Below are 19,273 nucleotides of genomic sequence, written 5' to 3' on the forward strand. Positions count from 1 at the left end.
TCTCAATATGAATTGTCCCTATCCCCCTGTCTCCCTCTCCACAAACTCTGGCATCTCTAACTTAACTGCCCCCTCTCTCCCTCTTTATCAACCAGTGGCGGATCCAGGGGGGGGTCCGGGGGCCCGCCCCCTCCCCCCTTGAGAAAAAAAATCATGTAAAAACACGTGATTTTTACCTTTTTTTTGGGGGGGGGGGGTTGGGTGCAAATTTTTAAATTTTCGAGGACCCAAAAAAAAATTGTGCTCACTACCCCCCCCCCCCCCCCCCCCCCACACTGAGCGACTTTTCGGCCGGCGCGATTTTCAAATTTTCGGGAGCAAAAAAAAAAAGTTGGGCCCCCTCCCCTAAGAAATCCTGGATCCGCGCCTGTTTTCAACCTCTCTTACTTTCTAGACTCCCTCCGTCGTCTTCATTTTTTTATTTAAAAAAAAATGTTTTTCGTTGTCGAGTCTATCTCGACTTGTTTTCTCCTATCCCAAAGGGTGTTCTTTCCTCTTGGGCGCGCTGCCGCTGTACATGAAGGGCGACTGGGGGGGGGGGGTGGGTGACACGGGATGACATTGTGCAGTCGTCGTCATCCTCATTATACCTTACTCATTCTTTATCTTAGTGGATAGTAATATCTGTCCTTGCCCGGGTCATTATCTTGCATCACTTCTGCTTCATTTCAACCTGTAATCCCTATATCACATCCACTCGACTGCATCCTGTGTATCACTTCTTCGTCGTCAGGACATCTAATCGGGACGACACACCTGGACACACTTCAGTGCCCTTTTTTGTCTTAATGGTCCCGATGCTGACGTTCGAAAACGTCTTTACCCATTGTTCCAAGTGCAGTGGTTTGTGACAACATTACAACCTTTCGAGACATATAATCTCTGTTCGTCCTTCTAGATCTTCTCTGCAAACAAAAAATGGGTTATTGAAGGGGTTCTCGACCTCATCCATTATCCGATCGAGGGCATAACTTTGGAAACCCTTATGTAGTTTTCGTGCCACTATCGTCTACCTGCTAATAGGTGGATCATTCCTGTATCTGTATATACCATCAGTATTTTGAGGGACTCATGACGCATCACTTTCCTTTGACATGCATGTGCCCCTTTTCCTTTGCAATAAGTGTCTCTTTTCCAATATCTTACGTGCCCTTTTTCACTTCTGATGAATGCTCCCTTCACCTCTGAGATCTCTCCCTTTTCATATCTAAGAGGTGCCCCTTATCCTTTGTAATTATTGACCCTTCCTCTTCTGATAAGTGCCCCATTTTCACCTCTGACAATTGCCCTTTTCACTTTGACACATCCTTCTTTTATTCTAATTAGTGTCCTTTTCCCTCCTGATAAATAACCCATTTTCCTTTCTCTATTACATGCGCCCCTTATAATGTGAAGCGATTTAGAGCAAATTTGTATTCAATTCCCCCAAAGCTGCTCACTACGCTAGCTCACATGTTTATTTTATATGATTATGTTACTTATTAAAGGTCTTTTCAGTCTTTCATGATTAGATTGTGCTTAAAACCCATCGGGACCCCCCTCCCCCTTTTGTTTTACAGGATGTAATTTTTTGCACTGCGACCTCTCAAATCTTAAGATTTGTGGTCGTTTGCTTCACTCGCTCACAAATGAATATTCAGACCATTACACCCAATTTCAAAGTATGATGCTAAGCAGTATCTTGGGCAATGTAAAGCAAAAAAATAAATATTGAAATCATCCCTGACAATGTAATCACAATGATGACAATTTAGGGGTAGGCCTATATACCAATGTCTAAAAATTGTATATTTTCGCTTTTAGTTTTCTCTTTGTAGGAGCCCCTTTTGTTGTTTGTTGCATGACATTTGACATTTTCTTAAGGAAACAATGAAATTACATCTTATAGGTGAAATTAAAGCATTTTGAGATGGAGTGAAAGTCATCATGGTCAATTTTTGTTTAAATGAATAAACTAAAAGCGAATTTCTTTTTTTAAATCACAACGAGGCCTATTATTCTCCTCTTTTCTCTACCCCCTCTCACCCTCTCTCTTTTCCCATCCTCCCTCCCCCTCCTTTCCTCTCCCCATTTCCTTCCTCATTGTCTCAATCTGCATCTTGTCATCTTCATCTGAGGAGCTTAATAATAGGGATTTTGACAGTTTTAAAGCAATATAGGGTTGACGCACATGGTGCTTATTTCTCTCCTCATTTATATAAATCTAAAGATAAGTATGTTATTCGTAATGTTTTGTTGCTTTAATTATCAGTAAGTTTAATTCTGTTGATTTCCTTTTTCTGTAGATTGCATACGTATAGCAACAAATTAGATCAGATAAAATACAACTTTGCTCTCTAATAGTAGAGAGATGGGATGAGGTGGGAAAACAGAAACAAATTGTAATGATCCAAAGGGAAGATAAAAAGAGAGTATCAAAGAGAGAGGAGAATTGGAAATAGAATGTCTTCGCGACTCAAGTTGGAAAGGGGGTGTAAAAACAGACCTAAAAATAAAATAAAGCTCTAAAATAATACTCCAGACAATTTATAGATGTTGAGAATGGAAAAAAGGAAATGAGAGATTGAGAAATGAAAATTCGTGTAAGAACTGCACACTCAAAAGTAAAGGTTAATGGGTAGATGCTACGGGAGAGAGAAAGAGAGGAAGAAAAGATTTTTTTTCCCGGTTCTCAAATTTGCGAGCAAGCAAAGGTTGACAGCAAAACTTTTGACATTTTTTTCTATTACCCGTTTGGTTCATTATGTTTAACCTTTTAATTGAAACATTGTCACTGAAATAATACTTGACTATAATTAGAAATCATAACGAGGTAACCTAGCTAGCTGCCCGAATATAAAGTGTCAATTGCCAGAAAGATTGTTATTCTCAAAATTCGTGGGCGGGGGCTGCAGCCACACTCCGATTTTACGCCTACGCACTCAATCAAATCAGTTATTGAGATATAATCCACGATTTTTTTTAAAATTACCATCAATATACAAGAAAGAGCAAAAGAAGATTCAAAAGAGGAATGTAATTCTTTTGACCTTAACAGATCGGAACTAGGGGCCTTGAGCGCTGAAAATTTAATCTAATAAACGTTTATCTCCTGTTTTTTGTCCCCATCCACAAGGCTGAGGAAGAATGGTGCCCATACAAGATGCAGTCAACAAGTTTTGGCTATTGAGTGTATAAAGCCCGTGAAACGCTTGTTTGTTTCATTACTATATACCATTTGCCTTCCCGATCAATTTGAAAACAAGAATTTCACCCTCTGATGTATTCCTCTGTGTTCCAATCGAATAAATGAAAGTTAACAGGCGATCGATATGAACGAATGGCGTCCACGGACGGCTCAAAAGAAAACACAGCTTTTTTCACAGGCGAGTCTTTAATAATTCATGAGAATTTTTAAATGAATATGTCGTAAACGAGTTGCGCCCTGCATTGTTTAAACGTTTACCTAATAATGTTTCTTTCGATCAATTAATGTTTCATGACTTGTGACAATTTATTTCCGAATAAGGAGGGGAAGGGGAAATAACATGGGGCCCCGATAGAAATGCAAAAACATTGTCGTTCGTAGCGTGGACAAAAGGGGGCTGGAAGCTTTCTCTTCACACGAGAAGAAATTGATCGACCCAAAATCACTGGACTATACATGCCGGTCCATGACAACGAGGACTAAGAAGCGTAGGGCCTGGATCTTCTATGGTTTATGGGACATCACCGAATTAGTTGTCTCCATTCATCAGAATACAATGAGATCCCCAATGCATGTATTGTGAGAGGGGCAGATCGAAGTTGGTTTAGTGGATGTAGTTCCAATGCAAGTACTCTATGAGTGAAGTTAGTGCTTTTCATACCAGACGCTTTTTCGGATAACGGGAATAACATTCGTATCTTCTAAGAGTGGTAAGTAAATTTCTATTTCTTTTGAGGAAATGTTTATTCTCGTCATCATTCTTTAGTTTTCGAAATGGGAATTCAAGACGATTATTAAGTTACAAATTACAGCCTAGGAACAAAGAGATAGCAACGCGTCGGGTTTGCAGTATACAGGTATAACGTTATAATCTCTGTAATAATTATTGATGAGACTGCATGCTGTCGCATTGTTCATTATTTTGTCCACAGCCATAAAGTTACCAGTAGTTGGAATACTATTTAGTTATCAAAATGTAATGATTCCAGAGTTATGTATAAGTTTACTATGATCCAAAGTTTTCTTATTCGCTCAGTGAATATATATATATATATCACTATAATGCTATTTAATAAGTAATGCTTTCCTCCTTATGATCGTAATGGTGATAACAATTTATATATTCGATAATGATATACCTGGTGACTGCAACTGAAGTAAAGTTGATTAGGTAATAGCTCTGCTTTATGTAAAATATTTAACGAAGCGTTGAGTGCTCTATTATCAGTTTCAATGTTGCCCAGGATTTTTTTTAAAGTATAGGGGACCTACTCATAACTAACTACAAACTAAGGATTAAATATGCTTCTTTTTAACAAAATGAGCTGTATTTTGTGGATATCATGGACAAAATAATGAATACTAAACTACATAATGTTATGATATAGAGTGGTATTTATCTTCCTATGCACCTGGAGAAAAAAGAGCTTCTGTGAAGACTATTTTCCTCAAACACCACACTTCATAATTTTATATTAGGATTTACTTTAAAAGAATGACATGCAGCTTAACCAATTACGTGCATAATGATCATACTAATGATAAAAGTAACAATGATAGTAATGAGTATTGGTTTACATAGCGTTTATCAGTTATTACATCTACGATGATCTCTAAGCTATACAGATATATCATTACCCCGGTCATCACATTAATAATAATAATAATAATAATGTCAATTTATATAGCGCACATATCCATTCTAAAAGACTGCTCAAGGCGCTCTTGTACAACATCAAAAATAATTATACAATATTAAAACTACGTCATAATTATACACTATACAAACTACGACATAATTTTACAATATTAAAACTACGACATAAACAAATGGTGCTTAAGTTTCTTCTTAAATGTTTCGACTGATGATGATTGTCTTATTTCTAGTGGTAAAGTGTTCCATAGTTTGGGTGCAACGTTAGCAAAAGCCCTGTCCCCCCATTTGTTATTGGTTTTGGGTGTACATAACTGGAGCTGTGAACTTGAACGTAAATTCCGTTGTGGGGTGTACGGTTTCAAAATCTGATACAAGTAATGGGGTGAAGAATGAAGAAGTGTTTTGTAAGTAATGAGTAACAGCTTATACATAATTCTTTTTGAGACTGATAGCCAATGAAGAGATTTTAATATATCTGAAATACTGTCTGATCTACTGCGGAGAGTGACTAGCCGAGCTGCCATGTTCTGAACTCGTTGCAGACGGGCTATTTGATTTTGAGGAAGGCCAATATACAGTGAATTACACATATCCAAACGACATGTAATAAAAGAATGAACAATCTGCTCAGTGGCTTTCTGATTCATTCGGGCTTGCCCACACACAACCTCGACACATTCTCCACTCCATAGGGATTATTCCACCCAGGTCGACGTCATTTTGACAGGCAGCCCGACTATGTTCATGTTGTTTCGCATTAAATATTAAACAATATATTGGCAAACTTTTGTAACTCTGGGCTCTGATCTTGAATTTGCATCACGAGGCATGAGCCAATGTCTAATACGAATCTCGTTCAAGGTCATGGCTTATAGATGACCGGGTGAATCTATAATGTGGTCTCTAACATATAAAGAAAAAACGACGATCGATGATTATACCAGTCTGGTACCGGACTGTATCAGTTTAACCAGAATAATACTACTTTATGCTTTAGAAGTTTCAAGCGTTTCCTTTTTTGCAAATGTAGTTTTAAAAATGGAATTGCTTTGTACGTCTGTTATACAAAAAAAATTAAACACTTCATATTCATGCCTGCGGCGATAGGAAATATGAAAACAAAGTTGAGATGTTGCTTGTGCAAAGAATCACAGTGATCTATTAGTGATTTATTTGCTGTTTGCACCCCACAATTGTATTAAGGCGTTTTTTTCATTTATCCTGGTATTTTCATGTCAAGATTTACAACGTTCTTTGCATTGATGTTGCCGAATCGTATTTTTAAATTATCTGTTATTTTATTTGTTTGAATTCCGCTTGAATTTAATAGTCAGTTCTTTGGATTTTATTTGATGGAAATACAAAACGTTTGGTGAGTGACGTTTAGTTTAATGGAGTAATTGGAAGAGTGTGTGAAGATTACTCGAGCAAATAGATACCATTTAAGGGAATAACTATAGCTTATGTTTACCAACACGAACGTATACATCTCCAGGCATTAGTGATCTACGTCATTATGACACCTCTGTCTTTCCACCCCGTCTCACTTTCTCTACCCTCCCCCTCTCTCTGTCTCTGTCTGTCTCTCTCTCTCTCTCTCTCTCTCTCTCTCTCTCTCTCTCGTTTTCTTTCTAATCCGTTTTACCCTCTATCGCTTTCTCCCAGCTCTCCTCTACAGCTTCCTCGCCACCTTCTTCCTATTCTCTCAATGTTTCACTCGAATCTCCTTCTCCTTTCACATCCTCTCCAAAGGCTGCATTTAAAACATGTCATCTTAACGCCTATGAGTTATTCTTATATGTCAAGTATATAGTCCTTAAATATTTAAATAAAATGGACAGGAAATGTATTACAAATTATTTAGTCCCCTCATTTACCCCCCCCCCCCCCCCCGATTTCAGCATTAATGAATGCATCATTATTTTTATTTTTTGGCAATCAAATTTGCATTTAAGAAAATATATCTCCATAAGATATGAATCTATCAATATACATAATTTTGTTTTGATCCAATATCAGGATATCTTGGAAGGAAACATTGCAATGGAGAGGGGGGGGGGGGGCAGAGGAGGCATACCCCAAAATCCAAATATACCTTGTATCGCCAACAATTTAAAGATACAGACATGTTATGTTCAGTGTTTTCCAAGTTGTTTGTGCACCCGTAGGGCTTTATAATGTGCTCATATCTAATCAAGGTTAGTGATATGCATAATTTATCAGACGTAGTCACCTTTTCTTTTTTCGGTCCCGGAAATTGGACAATTATGCCGGCCGAAATTTCCTCCCCCCCCCCCCCCCCTCCCTCTGCGTACGCGCCTTGTCGACAGTGTTGAGTATGTCAATAAGTCATTTCGGGGTTGCGGGGGAGGGGGATGGGTGTTGCCCCATTCTCTAGCTATATTTATGATACACCCCCTATACTACTCAGAATGCGTTTCCCTCATCATTTTTTTTTTAAAGAAAAGGGGGAACAGTCGCCAATGACAACAAGCGAGTTATCGAGAAGATAAAATACTCGAAGCCTCTTCGGGAAACCCTACAACTCATCATCATGGTCATGCATGACTTGTGTAAGAGTGGATTCAGAACTCGAGGGGCAGAAAAAATCTCTAACGAGCCCCCCCCCCCCCTCCCCACAAAAAAAATGAGGAAAAGAGGAAGTAATAAATCTCTTGATGTACTTTATGTTCTTAAAAAGAATGGTAGGTCGTGTTTTAAAAAAAAGGGGGAACCAGGTGCACGAGTCGTTTGTGCTCACTTATATCCGCCATTGGAATTGGGGACACTTAAATAAAAACATATATTCGTAATGATCTCTATATCATACGCAGGCCATAATATATTGGTACATAGTGAAATGTGACATAGTTACATGTCACTATCATACTTATCAATTATCTTTTTTGTTAAATTTCGTAAGCCCCATCTACAAAATTCATCAAATTCAAAATTAATTAATCAAATTACTTTGATTCCACATTTTGAGGAAGTCACGGTTGTTTTCGACAAAAAATATAGTTAATTCAATATCGATGATATAATTACACGAAAGTGACAGAGCAATAATGATTTATGGATATCATCTTCCTTATATTAATTCCTTTATTAATCATACAAAGTTGTACACAAATTAGTATTATTATAATTCACACGCTAAACATGCGAAGTATAGATGCGTGTGAGAAATAATGCGGCATGGCTTTTTAAAAATCACATCATCAGGTAATAAAGTCAATTAAAATAAAATAAAGTTGGACTATGATTTCTCAACGCCTACGTCAATAAACATACAAACATGCATCCACACCCACACCCACACACCCATAAACAAATAAAACAGATTTTTAAAAATTAGAAGCGATAGACACAGTCATCTTTACTTCTATCCATATAAAAAATAAATGCGAAAATTGCGTGGCAAAAACATCTGCCTTGGTGCGAGCTCATTTTTATTTTATTCTCCTGTATTTATATTTACAATAAAATCGATGTAACAATCTTCCTCCTTTCCGCAACAACTTATGGTGGTATGTAAATATATTTGGAAGAAAATCGTTATCGGGCGACGAAAAGGTGGTCTTTTGTAGATAAAGCTACTTGAGAGAAGAGTGTGAAAACAAACAAACATCATCCGCCGTGTCCTTGGTCCGCCATTAGACAGTACCTTCACGACTGCGTTGACAAAAGGGAAGAGGGCAGGTGTGGCAGTTATAATATAGGGGCACACTTTTTCCCCCTTCTGTTATGCCAACTGGTTATGAAGCTTATTGGTTAATTATTTTTGATAATTATAATCGTCGACATAATGTAATAAAGCCCAACTGTACTACTTGTAGCTACTTGCTCCCTATAATTATAAGCGGTGCCCATTGGCCCCCCTGATCCTCTTTTTCTTATGTTAATTGAGAGCTGAGTTGATGAGATAGCCACCTGTCAGTGACCATGCTTGGTGGTCTAATCCTCCCTGGCCAAACTAGTACAGACGGGCTTTAAGGGATGGGGACAGGGGCGAGTCCGGGATTCTGTTTACAAAAAAAGAGGCAACTCGAACACAATGTGTAGTAGCATATTTTTTCGTCTGTGTACTTAAAATAGTGGCTCACTCGGTTTTAAAGGGGGCATGCATGGTTCGGCTATGCCGAACAAAAAAAAAACACGATTTGATGGTTAATAATGGCTTCTTGTATTGCGCTCTTGGCAATTATGCGCTCTTAATTGGCACTCTAATTAGCATTAATACACCAGTCATGTAGCCGGGCATCCAAATATGTAGCGTTTGAGCATAATTTTAGGTGCCCATTTTCAAAGGGGTGGAGAGTGGTACATAAAGATTAATGTCTTGCCAATTAAAGGACATTAGTGCCGGGATGGGATTGGAACCCACGACCTCTTGATTGCAAGTCAAGGGAATTAATCCCACCTCATTTTATTTTAACGTAATTTGGCAACAAATTTCCAAAAGAACGTTGTGAATGGGGTGGGGTGCATGGATGGTGTCAACATACACTCTCTTTAGCGACGCCCGTGTCTCGTTTACACGGGGAAAAGGAGCGAATGTGTTTCCTCAGGGAGGTGACATAAGTTTCCTTTTGTCCTCATCAATGCCCTGTGGCGGGGGTTCTTGTAAAGACGTTCTTGAAAGAAGGCACCCGTTAGCATCGCCTTTTCTCGTCTTAACAAATTGAGCTTAAAGTATACAACTACTGTGATTCCCCTGGTGGTAGTAAAGCCGATTGGCACCTCGTTGTTAAGTGGTCCTCTTAAATAGCGTCCATAGATACGGGTGACATCACTTTACTCAATTATACAATCAGTAGGTACATGTACTACTAATCTGCGTTCCTTAAACCGGAACTGCAAAATTCTATAGCAGACATACAATTATCGGGGCTTCGTCACGGAATATTACTTTAATAGTACAAAGAGGATTGTTAAAAAGGCATATTGGTTTGGCTATTCTTTCCATAATCAAAGCCTATCTAATAGTGAATGCGGAGTCTTGGGATGAAATAATGTTGAATCTGGCGTCCAATGTAGAAGGGTTGGTTACTGAATCAAGATTTGCTTTGATCAATGACGTAGCGTGGGTATACCCTCTGTGAGGGGGAACTGGCGTCCGGGAGAGGGGGGGGGGGGGGGGTGTGGTGCACCAAAAATATGAAACGGATCATCTGCATTTGGAAGGCCATAAAGTGATGGGACGGTGTGGGAGGGGGTCGCATCACATTTTCGTAATGGTGTTTTCTCCACTTCTATCCAACTCTTCCTTTCTAATTTTGTTCGTTGTTAGATTGTTAGAGCGCGTGCCCCTGTGCCTCCTGTAGTCATCCCTCTGGTTTTGATCGTGATGTTTTGATTTGCTTCACATCGTTTGATTGATTGATTGATTTTTATTCGACAAGCTTCCAACATACAACAATATACAATAATAACAGATCAGAAATAAGTCAGCTTGAACAGGATAACCCACGAAAGCTCGAGAGCTTATTTCCAGTGGGGTCTTTAACTAATCCAGTTCAATATTATGCTCTTACATTATTCGTAGACTAGACATTAATGTGGGATACGTACTAATTAAATATTGAGTTATAAGGCGACAGGTGCTGGTATTCAAAGCTTTGTTCATCATTTTATACAAGATTTATTTAAAAAAATGGACAAAGTTTGTCGGTACTGTCTGACAAATTCATATTTCTGCCAAGTTCGAAGGCAGCGCTTGATGATCTTCGAATATATAAGATGTTAAAAATAAGGAAGGATAAAAATCACCAGTGTTCTAAAAACATATACCATGTTTATTAACTAAAAGGTGTTTTCAGTTCGGCTGAGATTGCATCTGTCCATGTTTTCTTGAATATAAACGAAGGTTCTGCGAAATAGCATCATGATCATTATCATTAGATATCCTTGATCATATGAAAGTCGAGTATAGTAATTGATTATTTGTCAAGGCCTAGAATATGTCAACTAACATTGCAATATGGTAAGCTTTATTAGACTTTGCTAACACATTGGACCCCGGTGTGTTAAGATTCCTCTCGCTTATTATATATTCTTCATATGCCATTATTGAAATTGTTGTCATACAGTGGGTCGAGCCATGGAGGGAGCACAGTTGGCATGATGATTGGAGATCTTACTTGTATTACAGGATTCAATAATATTAATTAATGATTTCACTTCACAATGTCATCATTATAAAATGAACTTTAATTGCAGATGGAAAAAAATTCAGCCCCAAGTCTATTTGTTTAAAAATAATTTTTTTCTTTATCGTTTAGGCTTCTAAGGACTTTGGGATTGGCTGATGTATCTCACCAATAACATCTTAGTAGAGCCAAAGGCACCCATCTCGATGAACACCGTCTCGCATCTACTTCATCACATCAACGATCAGCGACGATAAGGAGGTCGATGACGACGTTGAAGACGACGTTGACTAGGAGGACCTCTGAAACCAGACGATGCATACCTTACCATGTCGACCCCGCTCAGTGCTACCATTGCGCGTATAAAACCACCGCGGGACAAACAGGCTTTGGTCCTGATGGTGTCCTGCGGCTGCGGGAATCCCGTCGGGAATGGTCTACTTCTTGTTATCATCTTCATACCTATATTTGCAAATGCAGCTTTCGTAGGAGCTGGTGAGTTTCTATGTTTTTGCCTTTTAATTTCAAATCAGATCGCCATCACTTGCATCCAGGATTTTGAAAGGGAAGGGGAGAGAGGTTCCGAAAAAAAAATATTTAGGGATAATTTTTGTAGTGAGTCAAATGGGTTTCAAAGAGTGTGTGTGTGTGGGGCCGGGGGTGGGGGCGATGGCAGCGCGGGTCGGTTGCCGCCCCCTCCCCGAAATCCGCCACTGGTTTTTACTTATCCATACAGTCCAATACCTTACAAAGGTGTCTTGCGAATGCTTCACAGCTAGGCGACGATAACAATCTCATAATGATTTTGCCAAATGGCACATTATATAGGAACACCAATTTGGAAGCTACATGACAGAATGATAATCATGATCTGATACCTTATAATAAACACAGTTCAATATCATAATTTTATTATATGGTGTTAAAAGAAAGTTCATTAAAGTAGAGTTACCAACCAAACTATCAGTTTTTGTCGTTATCTTTCTTACGAAAGTTTACTAGTCAGAAAAAACCTCAGGCGACTGTACAGTATGTTTGACAGTTGCAACAACAACAAAACAAAATCTTTACAACCAGAGTTAGATGGTCATGATATACTTGATCAAATGATGCTTTCCGTGACTTGCATATGCATTTTCCAGTATCATACTTAATCACACCATGTTTTATCCCATTTACGTTTCAGAGTCAACATCTACCCCTCGACCGTCCACCCTCCCCCCAGACGAGTTAGGCGATTTGTCACGTACCCACACCCCAGAGGGTTTACCCAAAGTCGCCTCCACGGCTTTTTTCCTCATCCTTCTCTTCGTCTTCAGCCTCGGTATTAGCTACTTCTTTCGCTACTATGTCTTCAGCCGCGATCGCAAGGAGTGCTGCTGCGAGAAGCAGTCCCAAGTCACAGTATCACCCGAAGCCATGGGGCTCAAGGAGAACACCAGCAGACAGAACACACCCGAAAATGGAAACGTTGCCAAGACCGGCCGTCTCTACGCCAACATCTTTGCGAGGTCGTACGATTCGGATGAAGAGGAGATACGTCAGTTGGAGCTTGAGGCCAAGAAAGCAGAGGAGTCGAGCGATATTGAGTTCCGGATCGGAAAGAAACCAGCGGTGGCGACTAAAACCGCTATCCTCAAGGCATTAGCGACTGCCAATCATTTGCCGAAGCTTACAGTACAAGCAATGACCTTAGCGGATAAAGCAAATAATGGGAAAGCTGTTAAAACTGTGGCCGCTATTTGGAAGGATAAAGCTTTGAATAAACCAGACGAAAATAAAAATAATATTCCAGATATGACTGTCGTTGATATTGGCGACAGTTCAAACAGGACAACACATCTTGACGATGACAGTAACTTTGGTCTCACGAGTGTTGTCGTACATAGAAATCCCAGTCCTCTCCCCAATTCAACCAGTCTGGCAATAAACGACGATGAAACAAACGGTAACCTCTCCCCCGAAAGGCAGGAGAAGGATTCCATTTCTGAAACTCCTAGAACAGACACCACCTCGATCGGCTTTCTCTCTGTCAGACCAAAATCAAGTCATGTTGATGACGACGGATATTCTGCAGATTTCGAGTCGGTCAGTTTATATTCAGAACTATCAAATATCACTGAACTTCAAGATAGTATGGACAGCAGAAGTGTTAGGCCAAACACTGCCAGAAGGAAACATCCCACGCATCAAAACGTTGTATCACCTAGTACAAAAGACAACACTGTTAATGAACAAATTCTAAGCAAGGAAACAAGCGGTGATCATGCTGGAAACCACATAGCAAACGAAACAAGCAATAAAGGCAATAGACAACCTGGTCTTCAAGAGTCGTGCCAAGGTGTTGTATCGAAAGATTCCAATATGAGACCAGGGTCTCAACCTCAGACTGGTGCTTCTAATGGAAAGTGGGCGAACAAGGTAACCCCCAACAACCCTTCAGCACCCGAGGATGGACATATGAACAAACGCGTCGTAGATAACAATCAATCAGACGCGAATCCCACTCTTACCACCAAAGCTGGAGATCCATCACAAGCAGCGGGTGTGTCGAATCCTCTAGAAGAAAATGTGGCAAAGGCCGCTAGTGAGGATGAGAAACCAGATACTCCAGAAAGTGGAACGCCACTTCTTCTTACCGATGAGGGCGATGCAGACCTGAAGCAACATGCCTCTGAGGAACCCCTGGACCTTGGCGATGCGTCTCAACCGCGAGAAGGAAACCAAACCCCAAACATTTATTCAAAGTATGCCAATAACGCCAAACTCCCAAATAAACACATAAAAGGAGATGCGAAAGATGGTGATAGGCCTTCTACAAGTGTGAAACCCAAAACGCCAGTGAAGGCTACGAGGGAGGCAGGACAGAAAACACATAGTAGTAGTCCAAGCAAAGATGCAACAAACAAAAGTAGAAAGAGTTCGGCAGTGTCTAAGCCCGCAGATGGCACACCGAGAAGCAAGACAGGTGCGAGAAAACCAAGTGCTCAGAAAAAGAGAAATGCCAAACGATGACGACCGAAGTACGTAAGGAGTTTTGCTTTTAAAACAGATTAATGATTATGATGGATTATATTTAATCATAATAATACTTTGTTCTTATATAGTGCTCTTCAGGACCGTACGCCTTCTCAAAGCGCTTTACAGATAATTATACATTATTATATTTATTAATTGATCTTTTAATGATTCCGATATATTTATACTCCTTAAAAGTGAAGCTAAATATATAAAAGGGAATCAAAAGCACATTTCTGGGAGAATGTATGGCCCTCGATCTGCATTAAAGTAAAGTGGAAAGTCGTCCATTTAAAAAAATTTCTCTGAAGCCTCCACCTCAAGAGTTCGACATATTATTGAAACTTTTGAAGGCTTACGGGAATAATTTTTAATTATCGTGTATGATTGAATGTAATATTGTAATGACAATCTTTTAGTAATTCATCAAAGTGGAATATGACTAATGATAAAGTGTATATGGCCATGTGGCAAATTTTATAATTTTAGGAATACAAGTGCGACTCTGTAACATCGTTTGGATTATAAACTGTATCTTAACTATCTTCTGTCAAAACTTTATAGAGTGGTTCCTCGAATTCTAGTTTAGCACTGTCAGAGATAGTCTTTAGATAAGAGACACAAGAAGAATGAAAGACAGAAATAGAAGTATCAAGAGATCTTGTGATATAAGTCTATATCACTATGTCACTGATCTTATTAGTGACTATGTAGATCAAGTGGATATAATCATTAGAATTACTTGGGAGCCTTACAGATACTTCACACAGCTACATAAAACCTCCTTTAATTTAGAATGCAAAAACTCTTTTTCGATCAGTTATAATTATTTTTGTAATAAAGTTGTTGAGAAAAAAATGAACTTAACTGTGCAGATCGAGAGAGAGAGAGAGAGAGAGAGAGAGAAAATGTTGTGTCTCTTATCATGATAATGTAAATAGATCAATGTCATGCATGCATTATAATACATAAAAGGAATTATATGTTATTTAAAGCAAATTTTAATCTTAAAAAAAAAACTAATGCAAAGCTTTACCTTTTAATTCTAAAATTCTAAAATGCTTTTTTGTCATATGTAAGTCATTCTATTAAATGAAGCTATTAAATAAATGAACTGACTAAATTAAAGTTAAGACTAGTCCAGGATAATTTGTTATTTATTGTGCTCATACTGTTAGAGTTCTTTGCATCTATTGAAGCAAAACGACACAAATTATACAGTGCGTCCCAGAAAAAACGAAACCGAGAAGTATCGATGTTCCATCATAACTTAATCACAACTATAATTAATGAATGATACATATTTGGAAAGCTTAGAGTCTCCTCTTTCATGTGATGCTACTCAGATGATGCATATTTCACGCATGAGTGATTAAAAGCAATTTGAAGGAAGGAATCCAAAACGACATTTGGCAGGCGGTATCTGAATTTCGAAGAAAAATTCACATTTCTAGAAAGTTGAGTTTCTGTGATTAAGTTATGATAAAACATCGATACTTCTCAGTTTTTTTTTTCTGGGACGCACTGTAGTACGTTTCATATCGCATTGCACCAGAGCACTAACCACACACCAACACAATTCCTCTTATCAACAAAGCTCCTATCCTTCTTCCTTTTATCCCTCTTTTTATTGAGTCAACTTCTATTTTTTATAGAAAAAGAGAGAAATAAACGAAAACTGAACAATGCGTGGTATACTTATTGATGATTTTGTATAATTTTATTTACAAATCGTATGACAAAAGTAGACTCTTCATTTCCACAAGTATTTACATCCATACCGACTCAGTTTTTCAAACATTGCAATATATCAGTAAATTTTTTACATTATTATCTAGTCTTTACATTAATTCTAGCATAAATGTGCTTACAGTACCCATGCCTTTCTCTTTTAAGCAAACTGAAAGAAAAAAAAATTGAAAAACACTTCAATCATTTCCACGTCTCTTGTAGTCAACCATAGGCCTACTTTTGTTTTTAACAAATGGGGAATGGGGCGTCTGCAAAAACTTTTGCATCAGTAAAATGAAAGGGAAAAAAAATAGTAACCAAATTTACTGCAATAAACACCAATGCAATTAAATGCAGCTTATCTACATGATTTTGTGCTTTTCGCCACCTTAAATACTTCTTAAATCCAAGAAAACATAACTTTGAAATAATAACAGGCAAATCAATTGTTTAAATATGACACTAGATTATGTGGTAATACTGTCAAGATATAATTCAATTTAGAGGTATTTTGGATTGGAATATGTGTGATAGTAACATTTTCTTTTTATCTAAGAGTATTTATGATGCATTCAACCTTGCTTTATTAAAGTTACACTTAAAAAAAAATAACCCTATATCTGAAACAATATCAAACCCCTCCTCTTTATGACTCATTAATACAGCATGAAGAAGAGTTATTGTTATTCCATTATCCAACAGAATATACCGGTATGTGTATAAGTAGATGCATTGCACAAACAGCATTTCGAGGGTTCAGTGACACAAAGACGTAACTCCATATTTTGCCAAAATGAGTATTTGATATCAAAATGTTCAGAAAAATGTGGGCTTTCCAGGAAACACAAAGACTTAACTCCACCCAACACCCCATTGAAGTCAATGGCTGGTGAAACATAGACTTAACTCCTTAAGGCCCAAGTGCTCAGTGACACATAAACCATTTTTTCTCAAAATGGCCAAAATTGAGTTACGTCTTTGTGTCAATGACCCCCTTGATTTATGCAATTATTGAATAGCCTTGATTGGGATACAAGGGTATATCTCATGAGCTGAAAAGCGAAGCGAAAGCGCGTGCGGTATACCCTTGTGTCTCACGAAAGAAAAGCCATTCAATATTATTATCATTAATTGTATGAAAACTTGTATCGCGATTAACACCATTAATATCTTTATGTTCTGTATAAACTTGCACATTAAAAAGACGTAGAAAAAAAAAACCTTGTTTGTCTTTACTAAAGTATTTTGCAAGGGCTGCACACACACATAAATTATCTTAGCCTTTGCATATATACCTTTTTAACACATTCTCGAACCCCAAACTATGAGATATTGTAAATTTACAGCACAGCCATCCACGTTCATTTGCTCAAAGCACAAGATCTGCTGAATATTTTGGTTAACAAAGAGATGTACCTATACAGTTGTTTCATTCTAAATTCATAAAATAAATTACCAACTCATGCACCATTTCTGGAAGACCAAAGATAAACAAATATATAATACTGTATTTGCTGTTCATGTCAAGTTACATAAATCAAGAATATAAACAAAATGAAGAAAGAAAAAAGGGGGAGGGGGGTGTAAGTTTGTACCTTTGGGGCTTTTCTGAGATTGTAAAAAAATAAATAAAAAAACAACAACATTGTAACATGTTTAAACATGTTTCGATGTGTTTCAGGACAAGAAAAAAAAATGCTACATTTGAAATCTGACCAATTAAAGAACAGTAATAGGAATATTTTTTGAGTGAGATGAGGAACACTCATAAATCAAAGAAGAGGCATCTTTACTGAGAGAGAGAGAGTGTGTGTGAGAGGAGATGGTGAGAGGAGAGGGGGGAGAAAGAGAGAGAAGGGGGGAAGAGAGAGAGAGAGAGAGAGAGAGAGGGTGAGAGGAGATGGTGAGAGAGAGAGAGAGAAAAGAGAGAGAAGAGAAATTATTCAATTTTGGGGGTATGAGTAAACAATTTTAGCTTTCCTTCTAATACAACCAAAAAAGTTACGGACAGAAAAAAAAAGGAAGAAAGAGAAAAAGACAATGGGTGCAAGAATCATCAAAAATATGATATGTTGAAAATTACTGTCACATTTGTTTAAGTATTTTGGCAACTGAAAGTGATAAATAGTAAACATGTAGTACATTCACTTTTTCCAATGCCACAAGCATAATATATTACTGCAAAAACCGACCTGTAACTGCATGGTGTACAGGAATAATCATATTGCACTCAAATAATTATTTTCATAGAAATAATTTCATCCATGAGAAGGATAATTATTATTACATTTAATAATAATTATCATTCAAATGATCATATCCGTGTGTGACAACTGCCGTTGGAAATGTATTCTTCTATCAAAAATTGCTTATGAAAAATAGAGAATATGCAGTACTATCTAAACGTGAGTATATTACAAATAAATATAGATTACATGGATTACACACCCCAAATTAGATACACAAATATTTAGCCAAATGTTTTTAAACCAAAGCCCTTTTCTCACTGCACCATCCGCAGAAAACCTTCACAACTCAGAAGACAAGTAATATTTACCCTTTCAAAACAGTGGATGCACATGATTACCCCTTTCACAATGGCCCTCTTTCCCCCCACAATATGGAAGATTCACATTCCACAGCGCCATCTAGCGACACCAGTGTTCAGTCGATTTTACGTGATGTATTATGGGAAAAAGTCTACCAAAATATCTACTGTGGCATTGTTATTATACCCTAGGAGATGAGGGTATTTAATGAGAAGTTTTGGTGGGGAAGGTTTGATAGATTATCTGGGGTAAAATTTTGCACTGATTCCAAAAATGTCAGTCTCAAAGACCCTACTCACAACGTTTTTGTCATTTTAGCCACCTTTAGGTTAAACTAACCATTAGGGTCACTTTTGGTCCGGGGTGATTTTTCTTATGCTGTGCTGCACTAGTAGTTGAAAGATGTTGACCTGTGAGCTGAAAAATTGACCCGAATGTGGCTTGCCGGTGGCGGAGCTGTAAATTGTGAATCCACCCTATTCTCTTTGCTAAACTGACCCTTATCTGATAGTTACTTTTATTCTTATTCATTGATGAAATATTTTCCATTGATCACATATTTTTCACCATTCTCATTTTTAATTTGAATTATCGGTATGTATTTGCAAACAGAATGCATTTTCAAAGTTGCCCAATATTTGTCAATAGATTTTCATTTCTTACAAAGCAGTTTCAGAAACTTTAACTGTAAAATTTCACACATAAATTCTGAAGGATATATTTCAAACACTCGCCAAGTTTCATGGAGTTTATGCAAGTCTGCAAAAGGGACTTTCTGCTTTTAAGAGCATATGACAAGTTTATGGGATTATCAAACAAAGGATGTAACCGCGGTAAGTATATCTCAAGGGATGAGAGGAATGCCGATATTAAAATCTTAGGAAATCTATATCTTTCATATATTTGTGATAACTACATATTTATTCCAATAATAATTTTTCTTTGTATCTCGGTTATCAATAATTGCATGTCTTTTAAA

The 19,273-nt window shown here is 37.8% G+C and overlaps 1 protein-coding gene and 1 pseudogene across 1 annotated transcript; one reads left to right on the plus strand and one right to left on the minus strand.

Annotated features, from left to right (window-relative positions):
• The first annotated feature begins 3,620 nt into the window (after positions 1-3,620).
• Positions 3,621-15,147, plus strand: LOC100891487. Its single transcript, XM_003727189.3, has 3 exons — positions 3,621-3,897; positions 11,129-11,491; positions 12,183-15,147. The coding sequence occupies exons 2-3, from the start codon at positions 11,326-11,328 to the stop codon at positions 14,009-14,011; spliced, it is 1,995 nt and encodes a 664-aa protein (XP_003727237.1). The 5' UTR covers positions 3,621-3,897; positions 11,129-11,325; the 3' UTR covers positions 14,012-15,147.
• On the minus strand, positions 7,267-7,469 carry LOC115920430 (annotated as a pseudogene).
• Positions 15,148-19,273: the final 4,126 nt, after the last annotated feature.

The sequence above is a fragment of the Strongylocentrotus purpuratus genome, unplaced genomic scaffold, assembly GCF_000002235.5.
Source record: "Strongylocentrotus purpuratus isolate Spur 01 unplaced genomic scaffold, Spur_5.0 spur5_scaffold_8, whole genome shotgun sequence".
In the NCBI taxonomy this organism is placed as follows: Eukaryota; Metazoa; Echinodermata; class Echinoidea; order Camarodonta; family Strongylocentrotidae; genus Strongylocentrotus; species Strongylocentrotus purpuratus.